This window comes from Rhinolophus sinicus, linkage group LG10, assembly GCF_036562045.2.
Source record: "Rhinolophus sinicus isolate RSC01 linkage group LG10, ASM3656204v1, whole genome shotgun sequence".
NCBI lineage: Eukaryota > Metazoa > Chordata > Mammalia > Chiroptera > Rhinolophidae > Rhinolophus > Rhinolophus sinicus.
In genome coordinates this window covers 8,313,101-8,337,205 of record NC_133759.1, presented here as the reverse complement: position 1 = coordinate 8,337,205, position 24,105 = coordinate 8,313,101, and the positions used below count along the sequence as shown (strand labels likewise).

The 24,105-nt window shown below is 58.6% G+C and overlaps 1 protein-coding gene and 1 long non-coding RNA gene across 4 annotated transcripts in view; one reads left to right on the top strand and one right to left on the bottom strand.

The window, feature by feature from the left end:
- LOC141567163 (uncharacterized) overlaps positions 1-3,979 on the bottom strand; it is an 11,080-nt gene extending 7,101 nt beyond the window's left edge. The window contains exon 1 of the long non-coding RNA XR_012489585.1: positions 3,063-3,979. This is a non-coding gene — a long non-coding RNA (uncharacterized LOC141567163). The remainder of the gene's footprint in view (positions 1-3,062) is intronic.
- PTH1R (parathyroid hormone 1 receptor) overlaps positions 1-24,105 on the top strand; it is a 24,795-nt gene extending 690 nt beyond the window's left edge. The window contains exons 1-15 of one of the 3 annotated variants that reach the window (XM_074312475.1): positions 2,779-2,996; positions 3,986-4,108; positions 14,412-14,514; positions 16,449-16,580; positions 18,167-18,277; positions 18,389-18,507; positions 18,678-18,772; positions 18,995-19,190; positions 19,670-19,823; positions 21,310-21,370; positions 21,714-21,780; positions 22,044-22,138; positions 22,813-22,954; positions 23,060-23,101; positions 23,589-24,105. In XM_074312475.1, coding sequence (XP_074168576.1) covers positions 4,034-4,108; positions 14,412-14,514; positions 16,449-16,580; positions 18,167-18,277; positions 18,389-18,507; positions 18,678-18,772; positions 18,995-19,190; positions 19,670-19,823; positions 21,310-21,370; positions 21,714-21,780; positions 22,044-22,138; positions 22,813-22,954; positions 23,060-23,101; positions 23,589-23,966 — 1,770 coding nt within the window. In that variant the 5' untranslated portion in view covers positions 2,779-2,996; positions 3,986-4,033 and the 3' untranslated portion in view covers positions 23,967-24,105. Of the gene's footprint in view, positions 1-2,778; positions 2,997-3,985; positions 4,109-4,608; positions 4,739-14,411; positions 14,515-16,448; positions 16,581-18,166; positions 18,278-18,388; positions 18,508-18,677; positions 18,773-18,994; positions 19,191-19,669; positions 19,824-21,309; positions 21,371-21,713; positions 21,781-22,043; positions 22,139-22,812; positions 22,955-23,059; positions 23,102-23,588 lie in introns of those variants that run through there. The other 2 variants (XM_019724018.2, XM_019724016.2) reach the window with 2 other exon arrangements.

Here is a 24,105-nt window from a genome sequence, read left to right as displayed (position 1 = left end):
AGGCTCAGCCTGGGGTCAAGGTTCAGCCAGGGGCTAGAGGTCAGACTGGGATAAGGACTGAGCCTGGGGGTAAAGCTCAGTCTGGGATCAGCATTGAGATTGGGATTGAGGCTGATTTAGAATAGGATTGGGAGGACACAGTATTGGAGGTCTGTAAACCATTGGTGGCAGAGAGCCCCCGGAGAGGGGCAGTGGGTTGTCTGAGGGAGTGAAGCCCAGGCTGCAGAGCTGAGAGCTGAGCCACTGTCTTTCCTGTTTGAGTCTGGTGCCCACCCTGCCCCCAGGGCCTGTGTACCTTGGCCAGAGCCCTACTAATGCTGGTGGTGGCAGCAGCAGGAGGCCTGTCAGCCTCGGGCCAGATCTGAGCCCCTGCTCCAGATCTGAGCTCCAGTGACCATCTTGGCTCCAAAGGGGAGTCCCCACAGGGACTAGCTCCTACTTCTGGCCCCCAACCAGGCCTTTCCACAAAAAAAGCCATTGAAACTGACCTGAAACTGACCAGAAACTGACCCTGGGGCCCTGGGGCTTGGCTGTCAAAAAGGACAGGCAGGTCTGCCAGGCACTAGGGTGCTACCAGTTAATGTGTGACACCCCACCCCCATGGTGGCACTTTAACCAGGGCCTGGGGGTGATTTAGGGGATCAGTGGCCCCACCTACAGTGGGGGAATGTCCAGCAGGGGACTCTAGGGTGAGACACATGAGTTATGACTAGGGAAATACCCTTAAAGGGCCTAGAGCCCATCAGACCCCTCTCTGCATCCCTATTCACAAGCCACCCAGTTCCTTCCAAGTATAAATACTGTTTCCAAATATCAGGCTTTCTGATGTCAGATCTGAGAAGGACCCTCCATCAGCCCCTAGTTTTACCTATCAGTTCCCCTCAATCCCTCCGTGAATGTCCTTTTCCTATCACCTAGGGGCAGGGATAAGTCAGTGGTCATCAAACCATAAAACTTAGAATAGAATTGCTTTCAGAGACATAAAGCTGAGACTATCACAATATAACACTGAAGAACTGTAAGTGTTTTTTATGTGCCCACTCAGGGCACTTGGGCCTCTATCACCATAGGGGACACACACCATAGGGGCCAGACTCCAAGTCACAGCCCCACCCCCATTAATGGAGGAGATGGGGATACAAGGAGGGAGCGATGTCCTTTACACCAGGCAGAGAAGCGCCATCCTGGCAGGTAAAACTACAAAGGCAAAGGCCGGGGTTTGAACGCGGGAGAAGGTCAGGAGTCTCTCAGACAGGACCTGCTGGGGAGAGTCATCTTTGGAGGAAACTGCTTCAAACAGCACAATCCTCAAACACCAGGACAAGAAACTTGAGGGTAGTTGAGCACGGAGGACGGTGTGGCCATAGAAGACAGATATGGGGACAGTCTGAGAGATGAGCGGATTGAACCTGGAGGGGGTAGGCTGCCAGGAAGGTTGGCTGCAGCTGGATTCCAGTGCCTTAGGGCATGGGCTTGGGGACCCATTCACATTGAGGGGGTGGTTTTGGGGGCTCTGAGGACCTTAATTTCCACAGGCTGAGGCTAGGGAGGCCACAGAGCCAGTAGGTCCCGACACCCACCATACCAGGCACTAAAACAGTAAAGTTAAAAAGTGCCCTTTGAATCAGCTGGTGAAGTCCCCATTTTACAAATAAGGAAACTGACACCCAGCTGGCAAGAGAGTCGTCCTACCCAGGATACACAACTGGCAAGTGGGCAAGCAGGGGCTGCCACTTAGCTGGAATATTTCCCAGGGCCCCGACTGTCACACTGGCTTCCTCCCGACCATTCTTAAAGCCCTCCGCTCCAGGAATCCCCGCGCCCCCCGGGCACCCGGTACTGAGAGATGGTAGACTGGAGGTCTCAGATCCCCTTTCCTGGGCGCTCCGACGTCCCCTCCCGGCCTGAGCTCGTAAGCCCCGCCCCTGCCCCAAAGACTCCTCCCTCCTTCCCCCAGGTTGCTGGTTCCCAGTGGACCAGAGCCCGCCAAAAGAGTTCGGGGGTGTGACCCGGTGGGAGAAGGAGGCGGAGCCCGCGGGTGGGGGTCCAGGCAGAGCCCCCGGTCCTGCGGCCTCTAGCCGCCCGGGGTGGAGTCAGGGGCGGAGCTGGAGAGGCCCGGCAGACATCTGGATTAGTCAGGACTCGGAAAGACCCCGACTCTGGAAGAGACTAGGGAGGGAGAGGGGCGTGAGGCCGGAGACGCGGGCAGGGGCAGGAGCACGTCTAGGGCACCGCTGGCCGACCCACTGGGGGAGGTTCCCGAGGCAGGGGTTCCAAGCGAGGGCCAGCGGCGGCGGCCGAGCCAGGAGAGGGGCTGGCGTATGAGCCGCCTCCCCGGGACCCCGGTCCAGCCCCAGCGGGAGTCCCGCGGGTGAACAGACAGCGCCGCGGCCGCGGGCGCGCGGGGTACCTCCGGGGAAGAGGGCCTGCTTCAAGCCTGAGGGCCCCTATTCACCGGCCCGGGCCGGACGATCAGAAAAAAATAACGCCTGTGCCTTCTCGGAGAAGAGAAGGAAGCGGCGGCAGCGTCCCGGCCACGTTCCTGGGCCCCGATGTCAGAGCTCCCCGGCTCGGTCCCCTCTGCACTCACATCCCTTCGCTATGCGACCCCGGGCCTCGGCCTCTAGAGAAATGTCCGGGGCAGGGGGCAGGGGGCAGGGGGCAGCGGGCTCCGTTCTGCCGCTCCACACACCGTGTCGGAGGCGGCGGAGGGGGGCGGGGGCGGGAGAGGCCCAGGGAGGGCGCGGGGGAGGGAAGCGGCGCCCGGCCGCGGGGGAGGGGGGCAGCGGCAGACGCCGAAGAGAGGGACGCGCGCGGCGGGCGGCGGCTCCGAGCGGCGGCCGGGCGGGGGGCGCTGGAGGCCAGGCCAACCAGGGGGCAATCCCGAGAGCTCCATGAAGTCCCCCCGGGGCCGCGGACAGGGCGCTGTCCTGGGGAGGCTGTCGGGGGATCCCCGACATCCATGGCTAGGCGGGGGCCGCGGCGGCGCGCTCGGAGTAAGTCGGGGTCGGAGGCCAGCGCTGAGGGGAGGGGGCCGGAGTTCGGCAGGGGCAACTCCCGACCTGACCCGGGCTGGCGGTCTGGTCTGTCGGTGTCAGTCGGCGGCGCCTCTCGGAGGCCGGTGGAGCTGCCAGCCCCGCGCAGCTCGGCTCCGTGGCTTTTTTGGAAACTTGCAAATGTTTTCGTAGAGAGAGATGGGGGAGGGGAGGGAGGGAGTGACCGAAACGGAGCTCGAGGCTGCTGGAAGAACTGAGGCCAAGGCCGGGGGAGCTAGAGACAGACTGACAGGCAGACGGACAGAGCGTCCCGGCCGCAGGCGCGCTCCAGCGGCGCGAGCGCAGGCGGGGCTCCGGCCTGAGACGGGGAGGGGGTGCCGGAGGCGGCCGTGGACAGGATGGGGATCTGAGGGGGCAGAGAGGCTGGGAGCTGGCGGCCCGACCACCGAAGGTTTCAGTGTCGTTGCAAAGTTGGGATCGCGTCCCCAAGCTGCACGCCCCGAGCAGCTCAAAACGCGCCCCCCCGCCCCCCTTAAGCTCACCGCTGAGCTAAAAATAACAGCCCCGTGAGCCCCCCGCAGACCGCGACCCCAACCCCTCCCCCGACCCCTCCCCCACTGGGCGTGGGGCGAAGCCACAGCTCCCAGTTCCCCAAAAGAAAAAAAAAGAAAGAAAAGGCGGCGCGGGGTGGGGGGGAGCAGGGGGCGGGCCGGGGGCGGGGGGCCCGGCCATATGGATGTGATTTCTCCGCTCCGAGGCAGACGGGCAGCTCCGCAGCGCTCGGCGCCCGCCCGCCGCCCGCCCGGCCCCCGGCTGCCTCCCTTCCTCCTCCCTCTTTCCTTTACACTCGTTCACTCGCTAGCCCTCGGCGCATGGGCCCCGCGCCGGGCCCCGGGGCCTCGGCCCGCCGGCCAGCCGGGGTACCCTAGGCCCGGCCGTGGGCGGGGCAGCCCGGCTGACGCAGCTCTGTACCCCACCACCATCACCAGGGCCGGCGGCGGCGGCTGCCCCGAGGGACAGGGCCCTAGGCGGTGGCTATGGGGGCCGCCCGGATCGCGCCCGGCCTGGCGCTCCTGCTCTGCTGCCCGGTGCTCAGCTCCGCATATGCGCTGGTAAGTCCCCCGCCCGCACTCCAGGACTGGCTGCGGGCATGCTCCGGAGTCCCTGGGGGGAGGAGGGGTGTCCAGGGCTCAGAGTCTTGGTTTCCCCCGAGGAATTTGAACTTTGGGTGGGGATTCCCTCCGACCCGGGATCCTCCGATTCCTGTTGTCTCCGGGGTGTCTGAACTCTGGGTTGTCCGTTTTGAATCCTGGGTTTGGGGTCCAAGGTCTGGAAATCTGTGTTTGGGGATCCCCTATCTTCTGCTTCTATGAGCACCACTGCCCTGGTTGTGTCTGCCTTGAAGATGACACTGTGATCTAGCAGGAGACTGGGCTTTGGCCCTGATGTGGGATCCCACAGGCTTTGCTCTGTTTTCTGCAAGTTTTGTTTGCAATCCCGGATACGGGGCTGTGGGTCTGAAGTCAGAATGATCCAGGCAGGGGTAGGATTTAGGGGCCCCCTCCAGCTCTCGGGATCCCATGCCTTCACACACACATGCACTCATGTCCAGCTTTACCCAGAGTGGAAGCTGCTTGCCCAGGGAGGCGAGTGTGGTATGCCATAGAGGGATGGACATCCCCTGAAGGAGACTGACCTCACAGAACATTCCCCCAGGAGAAACACTCTGGAGGGGTACTCGGGTGAGTGAGGGGACCCCTGGGAATATGGGCGGACCCATATCTCTACCCTCTTGAGAGCAGAGGCCAAGAGGGGACCAGAGGGAGAAGAAGAGACAGAATACGAGATGAGAGAGAGGAGACGAGACAGAGACGAACAGGGGGTAGGGATGAGAGCTCCCCAGAGCAGGAGGAATAGACAGACCAAGAATAGCAAAGAAAGATAGGGAGAGTCTGGCAGAAGGCAAGAGCTGGAGACACAGAGGGGCAGTACCCTCCTCATCCTGGGCCAGGGTCTTGGGGGACATTTCAGGGAAAGTCAGTCAGATCCCACTGCTGCTCTGTCCCAGGGGACCAGCGCACTGCTGAGGAGGCTGTCTGCTGTGTGTCTGACTTCAAGGCTGCCTACCCCCACATCTCCCAGGTGAGGGCATCTGCCTTCTAGAAAGACAGGCAGGTTGGCAGCCTCCTTCTCCTGATCAGCTCCCTACTCAGGCAGAGCCCCAGGGGGGAGGCAGTAGCTCCAGGATTCCTGCAGTTCTACCTAATGCCTGTGTAACCTTCACACCGCAGTTTCCCCATCTGTAAAAAGACAGCAAGAAAGAAGCATTTGCCTCAGAATCCCCTGATTCAAGGCTCTCCTCTCTGCTGAAGGCCTCAGCATGCCCCGTTCACTAGTCCCTGTGCCCTCACGACTCTGGCTCTCCAAAGCCAGAGGCATCGCCCATACGCGAGGACTTATAGATGGGGAAACTGAGGTCTAGAGGTCTTGTTCAGTGGTGTTCCAAACCCTGATGAATGCCAAGGCCCAGAACCATTTCCTCACCCTCCCTTGGGCTGGGCTCACCTTTCCCAGAGCCCCCTCCAGGGTGTGTGAGTATAGCCAGCGTGGTCTCTGTTCACATATGTACGTGTGCACGTGACTGTCGAGGGATAGACAGGATAATGGGCTTGGGTATCTTGTGAGTATGTCTGTGTGTCAGAGCAGGGCTCTGTCAGACTCTGTGCATGGTGTTCTCTGAATCTGTGTGAGTGAGTGTCTGAGTCCACGGGTGAGCTCACATGTGTCCGGAGCTGTGCGTCTGCTCATGACTGGCGGGAGCATAGTTGTGCGTGTATGTGTGTGTGTGCATTTGTGAGCACATGTACACCCAGGTCTATTGGGTTCTTATTTTTATTTAATAAATGCTTCTGTAGCACTTTGTGCTTGCCAGACACTCTTCTAAGCACTTCACAATGTTAACCAGTTTAATCTTTGCCTCTGAGAAAGTTTCTGTTATGGGACCCATTTTTTAACTGACCTGAATCACACCACCAATATGACCCTTCTTTATTGCATGCCAACCAAGTGCCAAGCACTGTGCCTCTATAGGGTGAGGGGCTAATGGGTTTTCCTACACTGATTTCTGGGGAAATGGAGGCACATGCAGAGAGTTTACCTGGCTTAGCTCTGGCCCAAGGCTGAGGATAGGACTGGAGGAGAGATGCTAAGGCTGGGTCTGCCCCAGGGCCTTGTTGAGGAATCTGTGGCTAGGCACTCAGGCTGTGAGTACACTGGACCCTCGCTGGCGTCAGAGCTAGAAGATATGGCCTGAGGGTCACCCAACACCCTGTGGGCCCCCTGGGATCAGCCGGAGTCAGCAAGAGGCTGACAGCCTGCCACTCCCTCTCCTGAACCCACCCAGATCTGCGCTGGTGCCCACAACCTCAGCCGATAGCCCGTCACCAAACCTGTATGCTGCCTACCCAGCCAGCCCCAGGACCAGGTTCACGTCTCCAGGGACCTCACAGGAGGGGACCAAAAACTGTCCCCCTGGGAGCACACTGGCTGTGGGCAGACTCAGCTGGTGCACCAGGGAAGAGTAACTGTGAGGCTAGGGGTCAGGTGGAGTGAGGTTTGGAGGGAGGGATAGGCCCACAGATTGTGAGTAGGGGGTGAAAGGGTGGTCTTATCCTTGGGGATGCCTCATCCTAAGGACACCCTCAGCATGCACACCTGTGAAGGAGAAACTTCAGGGGAGAGGCTGAAGGTCAGCGTTGGGGGCTGGCCTTGAGTGTAGAGATCTGACCTTGGGGTTGGACTTAGGAGGAATGGTGGTGGGTGGAAGTGCAGGGGACCGCTCCCAGCCTGTTCTAGAGTCAGTTCGGCCACAGGGCTCACTTTTAAAGACAAAAAGGAACGAACATGGATTGAACAGTGGCTGTCCCCACATTCTGAGCTAGAAACTGTCACAAATGTTTTCTCATCCCACCCGTTCACCCACCCATTTTATGGGAATGGGCCTTGAGGTTCCCATGGGGAGTCTGTGGGGAGGTGGGAGTGGAACCCAGGTCTTCCGACTCCTGCACTGAGCTGCTTCCTCCAAAGCAGGGTGAAGACTTGTGCTGGCAGGAGACCCCCATGTCCACTCTGGGTTATCTTTTCCTTTTCCTTCCTTTTCTTTTCTTTTCTTTTTTTTTTTTTTTTTTAATAAAACCTTTCTGTTGTTCTACTTTTATTTTCTTAATTTTAATTTCATAACTGACACTCAAATATGTTCTTTCTTATAAAAGAGTCAAATAATACAGGTTAAACAAACGTCATCCTCAATTACTCCCAAGCCCTAAAAAGGGGAATCCCTTTTTAGAGAAAACCATTTTTCACAGTCTGGATGAGGGAATGTACCCCTTACCTTTTTCTGTGTGTTTCCAAAAGGCACCTTTTTGTGCACATATTAAGTAGATAGTTTTGTTCTACTATTTCGTTTGTTTTTAAATAAATGGTATCAGTTTGTAGATAGGGCTCTGCCACATGCATTTTTCTACTTAAAGATATGTCTTGGAGACCTTGGTGTCGGTAAATGTAAGTCTTTTTTTAATGCTGCATAGTATTCCACAATCTGGGATTTCGGCAGCAGTTCCTATGTATGTACATTTAGATCATGACATAACTTATGTGTGTGTGTGTGTGTGTGTGCATGCGTGTGTGTGTGAAATTCCAGATGGTGGCAGGGAAGCTCCTTGAAATGCCCTCTCGTGTCCCCGTGTGACCATTTCCCTTTGGGATATTTCTAGATTCTGTCATTGCTGGATCTGAGAACATGCACATTTTTTATTTTCATAGACATGGCCAAACTGCCCTCTGAAAAACCAGTGCCAGTTTATATTCCCAACAGCAAGAGTGAGCCGGAGGGTCTCTTGCCCACACACTCTGTCTCATAGGATAGTGTGAGGATTCTTTTCTTTACCTTTGCCATTCTGATCTGTAAAAAATGTCTCGTCATTTTAATTTGCCATTTACCAGTGAGCTTTTGGACTTTATGTTGGTTTATTGTCCATCTTCTAAGAGCTTGCTTAGAGCCATTACCCATCTTCCTATGGGTTATTTGTCTTTTTCCTATTGATTTGTTGAAGCTTTTTATATCACCTGCCCTTAAACATCCCAACCCTCTCCTCACCACCCCTCCTGCTCTGGGAACTGCCTGTGGACAGAGCAGGAGGAGGGGGGCCGAGCCCTACCGAGAACTTGGGTTTTCTTCGGAATGTTTTAATGAGGCATCAAGTGGCCTCCCCCAGATTCCTGTTGTGGGCCTTCTGGGGACACTCCCTGGTCCGGCCACCACATCTGGAAGGCAGCTCCTTCAGACAGAGTCCCCAGGAAAAAGAAAGGGTGGGGTGGGGATTTTGCAGACCCCTGAAATTGTCTGCAAAATATAGTGTGGCTGGGAGAGGGTGCAAAGTTTTGCTCAGATTCTCAAAGATACCGGAAACCTTCAAACCCTTAAGAACCCCAACTCTGGGACCAGCCTTGTATGGAGGTGAGACCTGGTGGAATCGTGTTCTGTCGACCAGGCTATGGTTGGGGGAGGCCATGCTGTCCTTCTAGGCCTTGGTCCCTGAGCCCAGGTTGAGGCCGCCTGTGACGATCTATCCTGTCCTAGCTGCCACCTCTGCCATCCCAGGCTCCATCCCACCGCCTGCCCTACAGGCATCCACGCTGGCCAGGATGAGCGGCGTCACAGTGCCCCCCCCTGCAGCCCCGAACACAGGCAGCCTGTTCAGGAAGGCCTGGCGAGGGGGAGGAAAAGTCCGCACTTGTCAGCGGTGGCAGGCGGAGTGTCCCCGGCAGGGAGCCCGTCCCAGCCTGCTCAGCCGGACAGACTGAGGGCAGCAAGGGGTGGGGAGCAGTCCCTAGCCAGCTGGCATGGGCAACATTGAGGGGTGCCAGCACAGGTCCCAGGAGTAGATCCTGGAGAAGAGGTGCAGGAAGGCCAGGAGGTCACGAGGGGGGTCTCCTGTTAGCCAAGGTTTTCTCCGTCTGCCTTTTCTGGAGGTACAAACTCTCCTTGCTCCTAATACCAGGGCACAACTGTCCTCTGCCCAATTGGAGCTGAGCACAAGCTGCCATCACTAACACCACCACCTGACCACCTTTATGCCTACCTCCAGCCCTGAATTACCTCTGTGGAGGCTGCCTTAGGTGCTCTGCCAAAAGGCGCTTGCTTGACGCAGCAAAAGATATAATACAGAAGGACTGCAAAGCTGGTACTGAGGCTGGCACTAGGGGATCCGTGTGGCTGGGTACTTCTTCCTTCTTTCCCTACCTCCAGGGTTGCAGCTTCAGTGTCCAGCAGACCTTAGCTCCAGTCCTGGCCCTCTTCTGTGACTCTCAGCCTCAGTGTCCCAGTTTGTAAGATGGGATGTAGTGGAAGGTAAAGGACATGTGGCTAATGTCCATGGGAAATGGCTGGTGCCAACAGGCAGAGGGGCTCCTGCGGGGCAGGAGAGACTGACCAAATCCAGGATGACCACCAGGCTGCTCCGCTTCTTCTAGGGGTGAGAAAGAAGCCAACAGCTACCTTCCCCCAAGGGGACCAGGCTGAACCCAGGCAGAGGGATGGATGGGTGACCCAAGAGGGCGTCCCGAGGCTAATACATGCCGCAGAAGCTCCTTTCCCAGAGGCAGAGGTGTCAGCAGCTGAAGAAGGACCCCTTGTATTTCCTCCATACTTTTACCCTGAGGAGGAGAATTTAGGCCTCTCTGGGATCACAGACAGCAAATGTGTGGAATTTGGCAGTTAGAGGAATTGAGAGGAGTGGCTGTCATTTGGTCAGTGGCAAGGAACTGGCTCTCTCCACCACCAAGGTCACCATCACACCTCCTTCACCATCACCACTCTTGACATTGCCACCTCACTGTCCTCACTGCCACCATCACTGCCATCCCTGGTTCCTACACCATCCTCAGTGGGGATGCTGAGTTAGAAGGAGCTGCTTGCTGCCCGGTGGGAGGGGTAGTGAGCTGATGGCTTTTCTCTTCCTCTGGGCTTCTGAACTCAGGAAATGAGAAACACATCCGGGCCTCTTGACCACACACTACTCTCTCCCTGGGACAGCAGCTTCTATGTTTGTAAATAACAGTGGCTTCCAGCTCCCATCTGCACCCTGCCTGGAGCCCCATAAACACCAGCTCAGGTGCTCCCAGGCTACCTGTCTCCCTTTTCCCCCAGCTCAGGACTGGGGTCATGTCATCATCCCGCCCCTGCGTGTTCACAAGCTGCACGTGTGCACACAGGAAGAGTGCGTGGGAAGATGTGCTTCGGAGGGACACCTGAGCCAAGCCCTAGGAGGGTTAGGTCAGGGGCAGTCAGTCCGAATCCAAGGTCAGACGAAGGAGGGATGGGGATTTGGACACCTGGCCCCAGCATTGGGTGGCCCCATTAGTGGTGGGTGTGGACTGACTCCTGGCCAGGACCCAACCCAGGGTCCCTCAGTCCTTACCCCTGAAACTCAAGATCCACAGGCTCTCTGGACCTAAAATGATGAATGTCTGAGTCCTCCTCACCAAGAGCTGGGCCAGGAATACCCAAACTCTGCAGGGGGCGAGGGACTGGTGGGGTGGGGATGGGACCAGCACGTGGTGTCGGAGTTGCCAGGCCAGGAGGTGAATGAGAGCTGTCAGCATTTTCCCCATCACCCCCTGGAGATTAGGCCTCCTCAGTTAACGCAGAGGCAGAGGAGGGGCACTGGTGCCCCCAAGCCCAAGGTTGGGGGTCTGGCAGTGACCTTGAATCTTACTGTGAGTCCAGGGTGGATCCAGAAATGCAGGGAGTCATTGGGAGGTCCTTCCACCCCCAAAACTCTCTCGGCACACCTCACCCAGCAGGCCCCCCTTACTACCTGTCTCCAAGCCTCCCTGGAGTCCCCCCTCCCATCCTGCCCTCACTGTGGCCCTCTGCACTCAGTCATCGACCCAGACAATCTCCCCCTGCCACTCTGGGTTCCCAGCTCAAGGGGACCCATGATGCCCGGCAGCGGGAGAGCCCACAGCCAAGACTTGGTGCTGCTTTATTAACAGTAGCAATAATAGCAACCGGCATTTCCTGGGCCCCACCCCTGCCAGGGCTTTTCATGCAGTACACCAGGTCCTCGAATAATGTCATTATAACATTAAGATGCCATAGGAACTTAACTCTTGTTTATATCAATTAGCCTGTGGTGAAATTGGTTTCATATGTATACCTCATTTGGCCTAAAGTCGCAGAACCTATCGAAGATGTTAAGTGAGGATTTGCTGCACCTCATTTCATCCTCTCAACAGCCCTATTGTCCTGATATTGCAGGTAGAAAAACCAAGGCACAGGGCTAAGTGACTTGCCCACAGACACAGAGCCTGTCAGTGGTGGAGGCAGGAGTCAAGTTCCAGTGCTGGTGGCAGAATCTCCCTGGATGAGGAGAGGGTGCAGCTGGAGGGAGGGGTGAGTGGGGGGGTGCGTCCAGGCAGGGGAGCTGCACTCCCAGGCGAGTGGGAATGCATTTGGTGTGGAGCTGCCCTGCTCTCCTTGGGGCGGTGATTCCTTGACTTGGGCTTCCATTCCTCTTGCTACAATGGCAGTTCTACCACAATTAGGTGACAGAGAAATGGGTTCTACAGTTCAGGGAGGCCAGAGGTGGGACCACTGTTCCTGTGGATGAATGAAGGAATTTGGGGGCTACTGGGTGCTAGAAGCACATACCTTCCCCTCTACTGGGCATTCCCAGACCCACTGTGAAAACGAGACTCTGTAGAAGAGGGTGTGCCTCTTGGCCATGGAGAGAGTGAAGCCAACAGCAGTAGGTGGAGGCTGAGCAGACGCCCTGGGCCAGCTCCGGGTCATCACCTGCTTTGCACACCTGTGTGTCTGTCAGTCTGACAAAAGAGCAGTTGTGACCAATGACTGAGTGCCTTTAGTCTAGGCCATCAGCTGTGACCCTCAGTCACATCAGTGAGCTGGTCTGTCTATTGAGAGGGATGGTGTGCCAGTCGTTAGGGCCTGGGAGAAGCCTCAGTCAGTCAGTCACTCAGGAGCTTCTGTCGTCTGGAAAAACTACGCTGCATTATGTTTGTCTTGAGAGAGATGGAGGTGGGCAGAAGGAGAAGGCGTAGTGGGGAAGGGGGTGTGGTGAGGGAGTAAGGAAAAGACTATGGCAGAGGTGGTACTGACAGTGGTTATGGGGCTGGTAGCAATATTGGTGATGGCAGTGATCGTGCTAATGTTGCCTTTGGTGGTAATGGTGCTGGTGGAAATAGCACTGGTGGTAGAGATGGTGATGTTATACCAGCTGTGATGGTGCTGATGGTGGTCATGGTGGTTACACGGCTGGCAGTCGTACTTCGTGCTCATGCTGGTAATGGTGCTGGTGGTGCTGGTGGTAATTGTTGGTGTTGTTGGTCAAGGTGATGCTGGTGGTGGTGATGGTTACTGATGGCGGTATGTATTGCAACAAGAGAAATGGTAGTGAAGGGGTGAGTGGGGATGGGGTGGGCAGGGCAGCTACACAGGAATCAGAACCCTTAGCAGCCTGGATCCCCAATGTCAGAAGCACAAAGAGAACTTCAGGCTAGTGCTGGAGCCCCTGGATTAGGGCAGGCCGGAGCTGTCCCCCCTCACGCCCCCTTCTCCGCATGTACTTCTGCCCCAGCCTGCTCAGCCATAGCTGGGGGGTGAGGAGGAGGGTGGCTAGAGGAGCTGTGGGGGCCCGCAGCAAGCACGTGGGAATCTGCTCCAGAGCTTCCTGGGGACCATGGGTATTGGGTCCAGCTGAGCTCTCAGGGCCCAACTCAGACTCCAGAGACACTCAGAAGCACAGACACCCACAGACACACACGCTAACGAGCAGCGGCATCACACACCGCAAATGCGCACCTGCGGTCCTTTGCCCAGAAGCACATGTACACGTGCACGTTCACACACACCTCAGGCTCATGTCCCAAATGTGCATGCTGGACAACCCCCCGTGAGAACACACAGAGGCGGGCACACACCAGTGCACACACCGGCCCAACAGCGAGGATGCACCACCACTCTGATGCCCACGCGCAAAGACGCCTCCGCTAAGTGAAACCAGCAGAACCCAAGGCTGCTGAGCCAATTGGAGACTCCTTGGCCCTGGAAGCCCTTGCTGCTGCCACCAAGAGACTCGGTCAATTAACTTCTCCCTGCAGCCAGGCTCCTTGACTTGCCCCTGCCAGCTTGCCAGCCTCCACCTGCTAGTGCCATCCCTTCCCCCACCGGCCTCCTTCCTTCCCTGCTTCCTGCTGGTTCTCCCACCCTGCAAAGCTCCATTCTGACTGAAGGGACCCGGCCCTGCCATGGGATGTCTGCGGGGTGCAGCTCTGTCTGTTGAGGGTCTCAGTCAGGGTCTAGGCTCTGCCCTGTAGAGACTGAGGGGACACAGCCCTTCTCTGGGTCTGAGAGGGTCTCAGAGGACATGTCCTTGTCCTGGGGGTCTGAGGGGATGCATTAACCTCTGTGGGTCCCCCTCATGGGAGTGACTGGGCATGGGCACACTGAGCTGATCCCAGGGCAGGATGCTGCCTTTACCCTCTGACTCTCTTCCAACCCTAAGTCAGCGGAACAGAGGCTCAGGGTAAGACCCTACCTCACCCCCATGATGTTCCTGTTCCCTTCCTTAAAATGATGCTGCTCCGTCGCAGTGGGTGGTAGCCAATGCCTGAAGCGGGAAGGAAGGGAAGGAAGGAAGTCCATGGCAGAGGGAACAGCAGGAGGAAAGGCCTGTCCACATCATCAGAACACGGCCTGCTTGGATGGAGAGCTTCCGGAGAAGCAGTGGGATATGGGTGGCTCCCACCCACAGCCTGCACGGGAGTGCTCTGCCCAACCCAGACCACTGCCAGCACTTCCTCCATCCTCTCCCTCTGAGGAGGGTGAGGGGGGAGGCGCTGAGGCCCTCACTGCTCACTGGGGAAAGCTTTGACTGGGGAGAGGGCCAAGATGGAAATTGGTGACTCCCAAGGTCCCCCAGGGCGCCCGGTTTGTTTCCCCAGAGCTCAGCAATCCCTATCCACTCCCACTCCCACCCAGGTTCCCAACAGGCGGTCAGGATCCTGTGAGGATCCATCCTGGGACATTCCATCCTTTTCCCAAGCACCCTTGGGAAACATACTGGACAGAGAATCTCAGTGGCTGCAGCCTGTGGGGTTACTGGCGGGCAGGCGGGGGAGAACCTCCCCCCCCTTTTTTCCTCTGGTAGGGCAGCCCTACCCCTTGGTGCTGCGGCTTCCCATCTGTAAAATGGAAGCTACATAGACAGACTTCCCACATTCTAGAGTCAGGGCCTGTGGAAAGGAGGGACTCCCTCGGGGAGGTTGGGATGGTTGTGGGACCTGCTGCTATGCGGGGAAGTCCTGCCTGCAGTCTGACCTTCGACTTGGCAGGTGGACGCAGATGACGTCATGACCAAAGAGGAGCAGATCCTCCTGCTGCACCGCGCTCAGGCCCAATGCGAGAAGCGGCTCAAAGAAGTCCAGCAGAGGCCAGGTGGGGGCGGGGGCTGGTGGGCGGGGCCCAACGAGGCGGGGCTGGGGGCAAGTCAGGAGAGGGAGGGGTCACAGGAATGTGGGAGCCCAGGATGCAGAACCAAGTGGCACAGGGGAGGGTGGTTCAGATAAAGGGGTGTCAGGCCAAAGTGAGGACCGAAAGTTAGGTGGGTCAGCGGAGATCAAAGTCAGCAGGCTGAGATGCCCTGAGCCTCCCCTCTCAGGGCGGGGGAAGAGTGGTATGAAGGCAGCAGATACAGTAGAATCATCCCCAAGGGGCTTAGATCCGGGAGGCACGCCAGGATCAGGAACACACGCTAGGGTGCTAGACCCCACTCGGGTGGGCTGGGACAGCTTTCCGGAAGAGGAGGTATCCGAGGCAGGTCCAGAAGGATGAGTGGGTCTTTGAAGGAGGCCACCTGGGCAGAGGGCAAGGCAAAGGTGTCCAGAGTCAGGAGAACCCAGGGTCCGTGGTGCTGGATGGGGAGGAGCATAGAGGGACGGGCAGCTACAATTCCGTCAGTCATGGCCTGGGAGAGGGCGCTTGACCTGGGGTAGGGAGGGCTTCCTCCCCCCAGCACAGCATCGCCATGGCATCCCTGCCACGGGGAAGTCCGGAGCGGTGCTCTCCCGACTTCACAGCTCCTGCACTGGTCTCAAGCTGGTTTCCTCCTTGAGTCCATTTCCAGAAGTGGGGATGGGGCCTCATTAGCACCCACCCAGGCCTCTGATATCTAATTAATCTCATTCACACCGGGAAGAGGTCAGACCCAGAACAACTGACAAGAGCAGCTTCCTCCCTGCGCTGGCCCTGAGGCTCCAGGTGGAGGGTGCTGAGACACACCCAGGATATGCTCACCACACAAACACAACTCTAGCACACTCCCTGGGACTCCCAGGGTCTCTGCGGTCACAGCCCCGGCCACATGGGACCCACCAGAGGCTCCCTGGTCCCTCCCCAGTCACACCAGGGTCTGAGGGGATCAAGTAGTCACCCCTCACTCTGGGTTCTGAACCCAGCCCTCTTTCTAGTTGTGGAAGCCTGGAGGCACCTCCTTCCACCCCCACTCCGTTCATGATCCAGCCCTCTCTTCCCACTCCACCCCTGCTCCTACCACCACCCTACTGATGCCCAAGGGTGCAGGCAGGAAAATGGACACAGCTACTCCATCCCCGTCCAGGGTGTCTGTTCTCGGCTTCCCACTGTTGCCGCAGACCCTGACATGGGAAGGGGGGGAGGCCCTGGCTTGGGCTGCAGACTAAGGAACGCAAGTCAGATAATGAGGCAGAGAGTCCTCAAGCATCTCTCCCGTGGAGAGAAAGGCCAGCCAGGCCCCATCTCAGATGGAGTCTCCAGGGTCCCTTGTGGGTCCCTTATGAACCCCTTACTCAAGTATCCTAGGTTAGGGGACGGGGTAGGTAGACTGGTTTGTCCGCCCTTTACAGCTGCCCACTCTTGCTCTTGCTTCCACACCAGCAGCTTCTTGAGCTGCCCAGCGCTCTGGCCGGGCTTCATTTTCACAGTGTAGCCTCTCCGTTGCCATCACCACTACTGTCTGCTTTTGCCGTGCGCCCCCTGGTGGGCGTTCGTCTCCTTGGCGGGCTCTAGCTCTTTACTCTGGGTCCCAGGACACCACCGGTGCCCACATGTTGCCCACATTTACCACTAGTTGACCCCACACCTGCATGGTCTTGGCTCCTGTTTCAACACTTCTTTGACAGTCTCCATCTCTTCCGATGACTTCTGCACCTGGCAAGCACTTTACAGTTTATAAAGCATTTCCTCACCTGTCGTCTCAGCTCTCCCAACAGCCTGAGGTGTCAGCAGGGTAGGGGATGACCCCTGCTGCATAAAGGGGGAGTCTGAGGCAGGAGGGTACCATGGGTCTCCTGCTGTAGCAAAGGTGACAACCATAACTGCCCTGACTTCTCCAGCTGACATAATGGAAACAGATAGAGGATGGGCATCTGCGTCCACATCAGGGAAGCCGAGGAAAGAGAAGCCATCTGGGAAACTCTACCCTGAACCCGAGGAGGACAGGGAAGTGCTCCCTGGCACGCGCAGAGGTACGTCTGTGCTTCCACGCATCCATCTGAGACCGCTGGTCCTGCCTGCCCACTGCTCTTGGAAAGACAGGGGCTGCTGCCCCTCCCCAGAATAGCAGGGGAGGGGCTGGGAGGAGACAGCCAAGGGGGCAGCATGTGGAAGGGGCAGGCAAGCTGGATGGGCTCAGCCCCTAGGGATGTGGGTAGGGAACTTGCTCCATGCCACTCTGCGGGGGGGGGGGGAGGCCTATGGCCCCCTCCCATGGAGAAATGACAGAGGAGCAGGGAGAGATACAGAGAGACAGGGAGAGGCTCGGAGAGATCCAGAGACAGCGAGAGAGAGACAGATAAAGAGAGGCAGGGAGGACAGAGAGGGGCCCAGGAGGCACAAACTGGGCCCGGGACTCAGTATATGAGAAGAGGGTGCACCAAGCCACAGTGAGGTGGGCCATAGAGACAGGGGAGGACGGTGGCCACAGAGGGTGGGGGCAGAGCCAGTGGGACCAGGGGAGAAGAGGAAAGAGGAAGGGAGAGGCAGGGTTGTGTTGTCCCCCAGGAAGGTAAGGAGAGACAAATTGAGAGCCCAGAGCCCAGACTGCAGCCACAGGGCCGGTTTGAACCGGCTGGGTGGGCAGCAGATTCCAGATGGGCCACATCTGGGAGGCTGTGGTCACCCTGTGGCTCCCCAGGGACCAGAGGGAATTGTGGGCCTGGTCAGGCGGGGCTGGGAATATGGTACCCAGGACAGAGAGTCTTTCACCAAGCTGGGGTGGGTCCAGCCATCCAGGCAGCCTTCCAGGATGGCTGGAGAGTCCTGTGTTTGGAGCCCTGCAGGGGGTAAGAAGGGAGCTGAAAGTGGAAGAGTCAAAGGCTGAGGACCCTCCCAGGTCACTTAGCATCTCTGTTGAGAGGCAGAGAGCCCCACAGTGGGACATGTCACCCTGCCTTGAATCTGTAATGAGCACTTAGATCTGAGGAATTATATCTCCCCCATGAGTGTTTGCCAGATTCTCATAGCAGGTGCTCAGGGCGGGCCTTGGATGGTGGTGGGAGTGTGGGCTGATATGGTCAGTCCCAACTTCCCAGTGAAGAAACTCAAGTGCCAAGACACCTGCATGAGGTCAGCAGCTCTTTGGAAGTCCAGCTGGCACTGGAAACTAGACCTCCTGCCTCCTGACCATGTTCCCTGGGCAAGGGTCACATAGGAAGCATTCTCAGCTGAGGGAGTCAGTCTGGTAACTTGCCCTTCTCCAGGGACACTTGGAAGGTGGGACAAAGACAGAAGCCTGGCCAGGGGCTGAGCACTTGAGGGCAGGGCCCTGGGCTGATGACCTCAGCAAATCACTCACCTCTCTTGGCCGCTGCTAGCTAGGCTAAAAAATAGGGCCAGCGCCAGTACCTGCATACAGGAGCTGCAGTGAATTGTGTGGGGCCAGGTGGGTGCAGGGCACAGTAGGGAGTAAGGGTTCAATACAGTATCTCTAGAACATTCCAGGCCTGAGTTCTCCAGTCCTGGGGCGCAACTGTCCCTGAGGGAGCCAGTGACTACAGGTCACTAACCATGGACTTGTCTGATGTCCCCCACCTGTCTGTCTCTGTGGGCACAGGACGCCCCTGCCTGCCTGAGTGGGACCACATCCTATGCTGGCCATTGGGTGCACCGGGTGAGGTGGTGGCCATGCCCTGTCCTGACTACATTTATGACTTCAATCACAAAGGTAAGGCGGGCTGGGGTAGGGTGGGGACCACAGGGATACCAGGACTTGGAGCTCAAGGCTTCAGTGGCTCTAGACCTCTCTCCCCGCCCTAACCTTCCCACGGATCTGCAGGCTATGCCTATCGGCGCTGTGACCGAAATGGCAGCTGGGAGCTGGTGCCTGGGCACAACCGGACATGGGCCAACTACAGCGAGTGCGTCAAGTTCCTGACCAATGAGACTCGTGAACGGGTGCGAGCCTTCCCCAGCCCTCTCTCAACCTGCCCTAGATAAGGCCACCCCACCCGTTAGTGACTCCTGACCTAGTCCTGACTCCTCCAGCAACCTTAACCTGGCCTCTGCCACTTACCTGATGCTCACGCGAGTCCCAGGGCTCTGACGGTGCCTCCCCACCTGCACAGGAGGTGTTTGACCGCCTGGGCATGATCTACACGGTGGGCTACTCCGTCTCGCTGGCTTCCCTCACCGTGGCTGTGCTCATCCTGGCTTACTTCAGGTGGGCGGGGCGAGGGGCGAGGCCGAGGTGGGAGATGGATGGTGTGGTCGGGGCGGGGCCGAAGTGGGAGGAGGTGGGGCGCGGCCTGAGTGTGGTGTCTCCTTCCCTTCACTGCTCCCCTACCCCTGCCGGATGCCCCTATCCACTGCGCACAGCCCAGCTTCCTGCCCACCCACGGCGCGTCCCGTGCCCCCACTCACGCTGATGTCGCTCGCCCCGCAGGCGGTTGCACTGCACACGCAACTACATCCACATGCACCTGTTCCTGTCCTTTATGCTTCGCGCCGTGAGCATCTTCGTCAAGGACGCGGTGCTCTACTCTGGCGCCACCCTCGATGAGGCCGAGCGCCTCACCGAGGAAGAGCTGCGCGCCATCGCCCAGGCCCCTCCGCCGCCCGCCGCCGCAGCCGCCGGCTACGTGAGTGCGCCCCTCCAACGGCCCACGCCCGGGGACTCCTTGCCACCACTGGCTTCGCGGGAGCCCCACCCGGCCGCGCCTGGAACTTCCATCCCGACCCTCGCCCATGCCTCTCTCCTGCCACCACTGGCTTCAGGCCACTCACATGCACCTCACTGTGTCCCTCGCACCCCAGCCCTGCTTCCAGCGCCTACTGCCAAGGGCTTTGTGAGAGTCCCCCACTCGGCATAGTCGTCAACACTCCTCATTCAGCTCAGTACCCCCAAATACCCACCTCTTCACCTTGCCTCCTGCCACTGTCGTGAGTGCCCTCCTGCCCCTGGCAACAGCCCCCTACACACCCTCAGCCCCTGCCCTGGGTAGGGGCCTAGATCAGAGCCTGCCCGTTTCTCTCAGATTTGGCTAGCACCACGTGTCCTGTCTCCCCAACTTCGCAGCTGTAGACCTGGCCCTCTGGCTAACACCAGCTGGTCTCCTAGGCTGGCTGCCGGGTGGCTGTGACCTTCTTCCTTTACTTCCTGGCCACCAACTACTACTGGATTCTGGTGGAGGGGCTGTACCTGCACAGCCTCATCTTCATGGCCTTCTTCTCAGAGAAGAAGTACCTGTGGGGCTTCACGGTCTTCGGCTGGGGTATGAAGGCATGGCGGGTGGGGAGGCACAGGCAGGTGGGACCATGGGTGCCAGGATGAGAGGGGACCACTGAGAGGAGGGCACCCACACAGCATATCCCATCCCAGACCTGGGGCCGCAGATGGGTGGCCTGCCCACCCTTCTGTGACTCTGACCCCATCTCAGACTCAGGGAACAGAGCGTGGCCAGGGTCAGGGTTCACCTGGAGTTGACTCAGCCTGGGATTGGGCTCAGCCTAGGAGAGGGAGCTGGGACTCCCAGGTCAAGATTCACCTCAGGATCAGAGTGGGATCTTGGGTCAGAGGTCAGCCTGGAGCTGGAGTTCGGATCTGAAACCCTCCCTCCACACTGAACCCTGTTTCCCCACCAATCCCCTCACTGTGTGGAGCTGCCCACAGGGTCCATGGCCCAGAGCCACAGGCTGGGCTCTCAGCATCATCTGGGCTTCGGCAGTGCCCCTGCATAATGGGTAGCTGGGGCTCTGCTCTCCTCCCCCACAGGCTCCGGGATCAAGTTACTGATAATTGTCCATTATTGTTGGCAGCTCCAGAGCTTGGCTGGGCTCTGGGCGACTGGCCAGACTGCAGAGGGGTAGGCCGGGTGGCTGGAGCCCTCCCAGCGCTCAGCACCCAGAGGCCCTCAGATCAACAGCCACAGCCTCCCTGCTCCTTGGCACACACTCTGACCTTGACCTCACCCATGGCAAGCCCCAGAATTGGGGGGAGACTGGGCCTGGTCCCAGGAATTGACGCAGGCTCTGGGGCCGGAGGGTGTTAGGGTGAGCAGGAAACATACACACCGAACTGTGTGGTGCGGGAATGTCACAGCTCTTTTTCTCATCATAAACCCAGGTCACGCCCTCCCCCTCCCAAGGGTACTCAGGTCTTGAATAAAGTGTAGGGGGATGGAAGATGGGGACCTGGGCTCCCTTCCTAGGGGCTGAGCTCACCCAAAGGTACCATGTGCCATCTGAGCTGGCTCAGGCCAGGACACGCCGAGGTTCCCCTGTGGCCCTTTACCCAGCCTGGAATGACAGCCCTCACTCTATCCAGCCTCACCCACGGGAGTTAGGGCCTTGCAAACTAGGTGGGGGTGGGGGTAGGGGTGCTGGGACAGAAAAATGCTGATAATAGTCCCCCATAGGGAACACCCAGCCCAGAGCAGCACCCTTTAGGGGAGGAGAGGGGGAGTGGACTGGGCATGGACAAGTTAGTGTTTCACCACGCGCCCCGCTGTGTGCATATGTGCATGTGTGTAGATGCAGAATCAAGATGAGGGCAGAGGCCTGAGCCTTGAGGGAGGCGGCTCGGGCAGCAGGGCCGTACACACCAGGGTCTGACTCTGTCACCAAGCAGCTTATGTGCCCAGGGTGAGGGGGGATCAGGGACAATGATGGGGTAAGCAGGGGGAGGGGAATGGGACTGGCAAGGTGGGCTGAGGAGACTTCGTGGACAGCCCCTCATACTGTCCCCCTCTGCACCCACAGGTCTGCCCGCTGTCTTCGTGGCTGTGTGGGTCGGTGTGAGAGCCACCCTGGCCAACACTGGGTAGGTCCAGGTGGTGAAGGGGGCAGAGGGCTCTAACAGGCCAGAAACACCCCTGGCACCCTCTTCTGTGAAGCATATGACGGGAGCCTCCTGTATCCCGGCCCTGAGTGGCCCAGCTTCAGGAATGTTTAGTCCAGTTTCAAGCCAGGTGCCCCCTTAGGGTCACAAGAGGCTACTTCAAAAGAGACCTTTGATGAGGGCATAGGCCTGGCCACACCCAACACTCCCCTGTCCTGTGTCCCCAGCAGTTAATGTCAGAGAAGGCCAGCTCTGGGGCCTCTGTGTGGGCAGGCTCCGGATAGGAATAGGAGGGCGTGGGGGCTGATGCGCCAACCTCCCCCAGGTGCTGGGACTTGAGCTCCGGGAACAAGAAGTGGATCATCCAGGTGCCCATCCTGGCCTCCATTGTGGTGAGCAGGGGTGGCCACAGGGCTGGGTGGGGGTGTGGACAACAGGGACCTATAGAAGCTTCCCTGGACCACAGGGTCAGAGCCCCAAGGCCTGAGAAGCAGCTGATCCCCATCCCAGTCCAGATGGGGAAACTGAGGGCCCAAGGAGCCCCCTGGAGAGCCAGTGGCAGAGAAAGCCCGGGAAGGGCCGTGGGTCCCAGCGTCCTTGCCCCCTACCCTTCTGGGGCGCAGCCTCGAGATGCCGCCCTCCCTCACACCCACAGCTCAACTTCGTCCTCTTCATCAACATTGTCCGCGTGCTCGCCACCAAGCTGCGGGAAACTAACGCCGGCCGGTGTGACACGCGGCAGCAATACCGGTGAGCCATGCCTGCCACGCCCAGGCTCCTCAGAGTTCAGGGCCATCCAACCCCAGCACCATGTACAGAAGCAAAAAAGGTGGCCCCAAGAATGAGCCTGTGTCAAGGGAAGGACCCAGCTCCTGACTCCCTGGCTGGCCCACCCTGCAGTGACGGGATCTCCCCTGGCGTCTGGAGGCCCTGGGGGCACCCCAAAGCCAACCTAGGCCACTTGGTGCCAGGCCCTGCACTAGAGTGGGGTTCTGCAAAGGCGGGACAAATCCAGACCTCTCGTCAAAGAGCTGGTCGCAGGGAGCCTGAGGCACAGCTGGGCCGCGGGAGGGCTGGGGAAGGCACGGCTCAACTGAAGCCTGAGAAGTGGGCTGTGGGACAGTGAGGTGAAGCCATGGGGAGTGGAGGGGCTGAGGGACCCGCAGGTGCAAAGGGCCCTGGGACAGGGCGACTGTATAATTTACGGTCCACTCCAGGACACCTCAGAACCAAGGGGCCCTAAGGAACACTTTGGGGAGACAACAGAGTGCTGTTGTCCCAGGCGAACTGGCATGAACTCCTCTGGTGGCCAGAGCCTCAGGCCCCTTAGTGGCTTCTGGAGCCTGGGGCTGGCAGGTGGGGGTAGCACAGTGCCCATGGAGGGGCAGGGGCTCTGCCCTGACCTGCCTGCCCTGCTGGCCCAGGAAGCTGCTGAAATCCACGCTGGTGCTCATGCCGCTCTTCGGTGTCCACTACATCGTCTTCATGGCCACACCGTACACCGAGGTCTCAGGGACGCTCTGGCAAGTCCAGATGCACTACGAGATGCTCTTCAACTCCTTCCAGGTGCACAGCGCTGGCTGAGCCTGACGGGGGGCGGGGGGACGGGGCGCGGCTTCCACCCTTTTCAGATGCGGGCTCTGGGCCCTGACCCTGCGCCTCTCTCCACAGGGATTTTTTGTCGCCATCATATACTGTTTCTGCAACGGTGAGGTAAGTGGGGGCCACGTGGAGGCAAGGCAGGGAGGGTGCAGAAGTGCCAGGAGGTCCCCCAAGTCCTGTCCCCCCGTTCTTCTGCCTGGTGCTGCCTTTGTTCCCCCAAGAACATCCCTGAGGACATTCTGAAAGCAGAGAGGAGTCTTTCCAGATGATTCAGGCTCGAGAGGTGCTAGGATTTGTGGGCTCATCCATGTCTGGCACAGCTAGTGTCTTCTGTTGAATTCTCTGTAACCCAGATTGGCCTGCTCAGCCACCCTTGGGCCCATTTGAGCCTTGTAGAGTCTTCTGCAGCCAGGCACCATGTTCTGAGGGTGATGATGGGGTTTTACTCAATCTCGGAATTTTCCAGTAATTCCTCCTGTCTGTTTCCATCCAGTGCCGAGTGTTGTAGGGTCAGAGATGGGGCCACTGCTGGGGGCAGGCAATAGGGAGCCAAGGGGTTGGACACACCTGACCGCCCACCCTCCTTCTGCCCCCCCAGGTACAGGCCGAGATCAAGAAGTCCTGGAGCCGCTGGACACTGGCACTGGATTTCAAGCGCAAGGCACGGAGTGGGAGCAGCAGCTACAGCTATGGTCCGATGGTGTCTCACACGAGTGTCACCAATGTGGGCCCCCGTACGGGACTCGGCCTGCCCCTCAGCCCCCGCCTGCTGCCCGCTGCCACCGCCAATGGCCACCCCCAGCTGCCCAGCCACACCAAGCCAGGGACCCCGGCCCTCCAGACCACACAGCCAGCTGTGGCCGCTCCCAAGGATGATGGGTTCCTCAACGGCTCCTGCTCAGGGCTGGAGGAGGAGGCCTCCGCACGGGAGCAGCCACCCGCCCTGCTGCAGGAGGAGTGGGAGACAGTCATGTGATCGGGGGCCCAAGGGTTGGACCTATGGACGTAAAGCGTGGATAGACGGACCAAGAAACGGGTGGTTGGACGGTTGCCCACTCAGGGCTGGGCTGGGAGGACAAAACAGGAAAAAAAAAAAAAAAAGAAAAAAGGGAAAA